Source organism: Oncorhynchus clarkii, chromosome 19 (genome assembly GCF_045791955.1).
Source record: "Oncorhynchus clarkii lewisi isolate Uvic-CL-2024 chromosome 19, UVic_Ocla_1.0, whole genome shotgun sequence".
NCBI classification, from domain to species: Eukaryota; Metazoa; Chordata; class Actinopteri; order Salmoniformes; family Salmonidae; genus Oncorhynchus; species Oncorhynchus clarkii.
Genome location: NC_092165.1, coordinates 10151459 through 10158207, shown reverse-complemented (window position 1 = coordinate 10158207; position 6749 = coordinate 10151459). Strand labels below are relative to the sequence as shown.

The 6749-nt window shown below is 43.6% G+C and overlaps 1 protein-coding gene across 2 annotated transcripts in view; it reads left to right on the top strand.

Annotated features, from left to right (window-relative positions):
• The first annotated feature begins 2914 nt into the window (after positions 1–2914).
• Positions 2915–6749, top strand: part of LOC139374705 (hedgehog-interacting protein-like) — a 76869-nt gene continuing 73034 nt past the window's right edge. For both annotated transcript variants that reach the window (XR_011627723.1, XM_071115803.1), the window contains exon 1: positions 2915–3619. Coding sequence is in view for 1 of the 2 variants with exons in the window: in XM_071115803.1 (XP_070971904.1) it covers positions 3347–3619 (273 nt within the window). In the remaining variant the exon portion in view is untranslated. The remainder of the gene's footprint in view (positions 3620–6749) is intronic.

Sequence of the window (6749 nt, the reverse complement as noted above, 5' to 3'; positions counted from 1 at the left end):
CAAACTGCTTCACAGCTGGGGGCCAGTTGTGCCAGCCATCTTCCTTGGCCACCAAAATGAGGCTCAAATCACTTAATCTGATGGCAAACGTTATCACTACACATCCAAGTATATCTGACCAAATTATGAAAGACAAGCATCGTCATTTTGAATTCTGTAAAGTGAGTGTGGAAGAGGTGAAAAAATTGATTGTTGTCTATCAACAATGACAAGCCACCGGGGTCTGACAACTTGGATGGAAAATTACTGAGGATAATAGCGGACGATATTGCCACTCCTATTTGCCATATTTTCAATTTAAGCCGACTGGAAAGTTTGTGGCCTCAGGCTTGGAGGGAAGTAAAAGTCATACCGCTACTTAAGAATAGTAAATCCCCCTTTACTGGCTCAAATAGCCAACCAATCAGCCTGTTACCAACCCTTATTCAACTTTTGGAAAAAATTGTGTTTGACCAGATACAATGCTATTTTACAGTAAACAAATTGACAACAAACTTTCAGCATGCTTAAAGGGAAGGACATTCAACAAGCACAGCACTTGCACAAATGACTGATGATTGGCTGAGAGAAATTGATGATAAAAAGATTGTGGGGCCTGTTTTGTTAGACTTTAGTGCAGCTTTTGACATTATTGATCATAGTTTGCTGCTGGAAAAATGTATGTGTTATGGTGTAACAGTATTGCTTCCGCCACTCTCCTCGCCTCTACCTGGGCTCGAAACCAGGGACCCTCTGCACACGTAGACAACAGCGACCCTCGAAACACCGTTACCCATCGCTCCACAAAAGCCACGACCCTTGTAGAGCAAGGGGAACAACTACTTCAAGGTCTCAAAGCGAGTGACGTCACTGATTGAAACACTATTAGCGCACACCTCGCTAACTAGCTAGCCATTTCACATTGGTTACAATGGCTTTACACCCTCTGCTATTTTGTGGATAAAGAGTTACCTGTCTAAAAGGACACAGAGGGTGTTCTTTTTTTTAGCCCTTTTTTCTCCCCAATTTCATGGTATCCAATTGTTAGTACTGCATCGCCACAGGAGTCGCTAGTGCACGATGAGACAAAGCTATCCCTGCCAGCCATACCCTCCCTAACCCGGACGACGCCATGCCAATTGTGCGCCACCCCATGGGCCTCCCGGTCGCGGCCGGCTGCGACAGAGTCTGGACTCGAACCCAGAATCTCTGGTGGCACAGCTACCACTGTGCCACCCGAGACAGAGGGCGTTCTTTAATGGAAGCCTCTCCAACATAATCCAGGTAGAATCAAGAATTCCCCAAGGCAGCTGTCTAGGCCCATTACTTTTTCAATCTTTACTAACGTCATGCCACTGGCATTGAGTGAAGCCAGTGTGTCTATGTATGCAGAAGACTCAACACTATACATGTCAGCTACTACAGCGACTGAAATGTCTGCAACACTTAACAAAGAGTTGCAGTTAGTTTCAGAGTGGGTGGCAAGAAATAGGTTAGTCCTAAATATTTATAAAACTAAAAGCATTATATTTGGGACAAATCATTCACTAAACCCTAAACAGCTAAATCTTGTAATAAATAATGTGAAAATTGAGTAAGTTGAGGTGACTAAACTGCTTGGAGTTACCCTGGATTGTAAACTGTCATGGTCAGAACATACTGACACAACAGTAGCTAAGATGGGGAGAAGTAAGTCCATGATAAGGTGCTGCTCTACCTTCTTGACAGTACTGTCAACAAGGCAGATCCTACAGGCTCTAGTTTTGTCGCACCTGGACTAATGTTCAGTCGTGTGGTCAGGTGCCACAAAAAGGGACTTAGGAAAATTGCAATTGGTTCAGAACAGGGCAGCACGGCTGGCCCTTGGATGTACACAGAGAGGTAATAATAATAATATGCATGTCAATCTCTCTTGGCTCAAAGTGGAGGAGAGACTGACTTCATCACTACTTGTATTTATGAGAGGTATTGACATGTTGAATGCACTGAGCTGTCTGTTTGAATTACTGGTGCACAGCTCGGACACCCATGCATACCCCACAAGACATGCCACAAGAGGTCTCTTCACAGTCCCAGAGTCCAGAACAGACTATGGGAGGCGCACAGTACTACATAGAGCCATGGCTACATGAAACTCTATTTCACATCAAGTAATTAATGCAAGCATTAAAATTAGACTTAAAAAACAGATAAAAATACACCTTATGGAACACCGGGAAATGTGAAGCAACACAAACATAGGCACAGACATATGCATACACACACACACACACACACACGCACACACACACACGCACACACACACACACACACACACACACACACACACACACACACACACACACACACACACACACACACACACGATAACATACGCACTATACACACATGTACAATTAGATTTTGTACTGTAGATATGTGGTAGTGGTGGAGTAGGGGCCCGTGAATGTATTGTAATTTTTTTAATTTATTGTATAATCTGCCTTAATTTTGTTGGACCCAGGAAGAGGGATCCATAATAAATACAAATACAAATAGTGTATGTTAATGTTTCAGAGAATTGGTGGGGGGATTGGTGTGTTTACTTTTACATTAAGACATGTAACCTAGTGTTGGCTAATGCTTGCCATTATGTAGATCACGTTCTCAAAATATATAATCAAGTGCTATAGATAGGGGATGCAGAATACACATGAAACGACATATGTAGAAGACTTTACAATCCTAGAAAGAATCACTTCTAGAATGTATTCTCAAGTGCACTTGACTTCTCAATCTCACCTCTTCAATTCTTCTGTAGGCTATCACTGACGACAGCCAGTCCAGTGCTGACAGCCAGGTATTCATCGTTCCGTTCCACAGTAGCGTACAGCCAAGTGCGCGCACTCGTGCTGTCTTACGTCACTGTGCTCGCTCCTCTTCTCGCGCGCTGGTTAAAAAGAAGGAGGAAAGAGCAAGGGGAAACATGTGAGCGCTCTGAGGATCTAGTGAGAGACAATTTTGTGCTTACTTTTTTGACCCAATGCACTGTGCTGAAACGGATTTTAAATCAGAAGGAAGGACACAAATTAAGCTTACTGCAATTCTCAGAGTTAGCTTATTCTTTGCTTTGTTTTCTTTACGAGAGAAAAATGTGTATTTCTGGGGTATGCCATCATAACCAGCACTACCATTTTTTTCTTTAGCAAATATTTAATTCTGATTACTTTATGCGTATACCTTTATTAAACTAAATTATTATAATCGTTTACCTGTGATACAGCATATAGGTCTATATAAATATAAAGAAAATAGTATTTTGTAGGTTTGCACCGTTGCTTTCAACAGTGATTTCTCTCACATCTTTTGGTTCCTACGTTTTTTCAATATGAGGCATTTGAAATTTGTACTCGTGTTGGCTATTGCAGTCAACGTTTGGGAATGTGGGGATTCGAAATTTGGCGAGAAGGGGGAAATAAGCCCGAGGAGAAGGAGATGTTACGACGGGAGCATGCCCAAGCGACTGAAGAAGAGGGAAAGAAAACTGTCAGTGGACAGCGGTGCAAGCAGCGGGGAAGTTTGTCACAGGTTGTACCCTCGTGTGTCATGCTGCCCAACCAGGCGTGCTGCTTATCAGATAGTCCACCGGCGTGATGCCAGGGTATGTTGGGCTCGTTGCATTCTTTCATTGTGAGAGCTGTCTGTAGGCTAAAGCCAAACGCCCCGGGAATGTATGTACTGCGTTGTGTGTCTTTTCGACTTGTTGTTGACAGTAGTAGAATTAACGATATATGAGGGAGGTGGGACTGTGAGGGGAAATTCAACTGTAGCCTACTTACACATTCTGGCGTTGTCCTGCTACTCTATGCGGTTTTTGTTTATGTTTCTTTATCAGTCACATTAAATATGTAGAAAATCCACAAAACTGTAAAAACAAATGAACATGATTTATCAGCCAACTATGTTGTTTAAAAGTGGGAAATTATATAAGCCTCCTGATTGTTGGTCTCGAGCGTGTCCAAAGCGTTACAGTGTTACCATGGTTATGTTATAACCTTTTACGTTCATCCCAGCGCTTCAAAATAACACCACACGAGCGCAGTCCAAGGGAGTCAGCACCGTTGGCTATCGTTCAATTATACTAAGTTATTCTTTGCATCCCACACCGCGGTTATGCGCACGTGTGGCATGTTTGTCACCGCACTTAGAATGTATTTTGCAACAATGTTGCATGTTTTTATGTTTTTCTTCTTTCCAATCAGTTCCTGCACAGCATGTGCGCGTTTACTGTACATAGCCTACGCTGATGTCCGTTATAGACACATTATTAATTATCGTCATGTTTAACTGCATGGATAAATCTTTAACACAGTCTTCATAGGCTACGTGGAGTTCACGGTAGAATTCGCCGTATTCTCATGTAAACCGCTCCCAACGAATCGACATATGCGGCTGGGTGGTATCTCACTTTGTGTTGTGTCAAAAACCATATTGCGTCATTTCATTTGCTCAAGTCATGCAAATAGGAGGAAAAACCCTGAACGGAACAAAAATAACTTCGACTTCTCCTCCTCCCTACTACACTGCCCACACACAGAGCTCTTTTTGCTTATGGCAAAAGAATAACAACAACACCATTGTGTTTGTTCGTTTCTCTAATGGGTGAAGCTGGAGAACATCAGTCTCCCCATTCAGTCCCTCGACTCTGTCCAAGTGTTAAGGCTGCTGAGAGGGTATTATTTGTCCTTCACTCCCCCCTCTCACACCCACCCCTCACTAACTTACACCTATTCCCAAAGGGCAAGTGTTTTGTTTAAGATTTTTAACACCAGTTAATGTTGCCTACAGCACAGCCTCTTTTCTCTATAGGGGCTATGTGTGGTGGTCCCCCCCCCCCCCCCTCTCTCTCTCTCTCTCTCTCTCTCACCCCCTGTGATTCCTGATGGTGAGACCTTATGAGGCTTGTGCAGCCCACAGTGTCTCAGATTGAATGACAAGCAAATGTTTTCAAGTGTGACCTTTGTGCATTGATATGTTTGTTCCGGCAATTTCACTGACAAAAGCCATTGTGCCGATCCTATCAAATAAATGAGTCCTCCTGTAACAGCTGCTCCTCTACAGTGAGCTACTTACACGTCTGGCTTTTTGATCACGTCTCTGTGAGTAGGACAACGACCACCATAAAGGAGCTTATGGAAATGCATTTTGCATTTGGGCTGTCCATGTGAACTGGCAATCTTGTGTTATTGATGTGTTACGACACATTTCCCCCAACATGCCAAGGTATGTCACACAGATGGATGTTGTGCGCGTGTGTGGGTCGGTTTGTTTACCTTCGGAGACTTGTGTCCCTTGCATTTCTGTTCCCCCAGTAATGCTATAATAGCGCATGTACAGACCGGGATCGAGCCTACTGACTGAGAATTTCTCTTTCTCTGCTTTTGAGTAGCGAGTCGGTGGTGAAATTTTGCTGCTAAACACAACAAACAAAGGTCCTCTTGTTCTGGTTTGTGGTGATGGCAACATTGGAGCCCATCCCAGCAACATATGGGCACAGGGTATGGCAGAGAGCCCACTCAATGCTCCTCTCCATGGAATGTGTGCCAGCCCATGGCACGCCGAATCAATGGGCAATTTAGAGCATGAGGGCGGGCGGTTAGGCATGCCCACGGCGGTAGTACTCGCATATATTTGGAGGGGTTAGTACTAGTATTAGTATAGTAACATATACTGTTACCACTTAGCAGACACTGTTATCCAAAATGACTTAGAATACAGTGAGTGGATACGTTTTAGTATCTGTATACTGCAGGGATTAAACCCACGTCCCTGCCGTTGTTGGCGTCAATCTCTTACCAACTGGGCCACACCTGACCACTACAGTTACAGAGCGAGAGTAAGTTAAAACACACAGACATGGACAACCAGGTTTTAGCCCAAGCTAAGCCTACCCTGCCTAATGCTGACCTGTCAACACTTCTAAAGGCTAGCGGCTTTTAGCTGCTCTGCACTCTTTATTAGTATAGTATTAGTATGAGTATAATTATTAGTATGTTTATTAGTATATTTATTGCTTGTTTATAGCCGGGTTTATCAACCTCTGTGTGTGCTTCTGGCAAGTCCAAATCACCCGTGTTTTACACTGTCTCAGTAAGAGGAGTAGAACAAACATTATTTGGCCATCTCCAGTCGTGGTCCTGAGGGGCTATAAAACAACCAAAGGGCCTGTGTTCAACCTGTGGTCACAAAACAGTCTCGAACACGACCGCAGGGTGGCCGTATCCTTAAGAAACAGCTTTCTCTTCCAGACCTAGTCAGGTTATTGTTGAACTGAGAGAGAGAGAGAGAGAGAGCGAGAGAGTGAGGTGTCCATATGTTGGACCCAGGCCTGTAGGCCTAATTGACTAGGACAGACTGCTAATTTGTTGATACCAGTGCGGGAATGATGTGCCTGTCTATCTCTAAATTGGTGTTTACACACGGTCGGACCTCACACAGTGCAAAGCACTACCAGCCTGCCTGCTGCCTAAGCAGCACACATGTCTGGATGCAGGACAGATTATGTTGTGTTTTATTACACCTAATTTGCTACGTAAATAATCCCTGCTAATTTCTGGGGTCTAAATCTCTTGTTTACTTTTGTTTAGCGACCTAAGTAACGCTTCAAACCCTCTAATTCGGCTCCATCCATTTTGGCCCCAGCCGCCCTGACATATGAAATGTAATTTGAATTTAACTGTTTGTGCACTTAGGTAAACAAGTTGTGAGGGAGAGAATATTTTTCTCAGAAT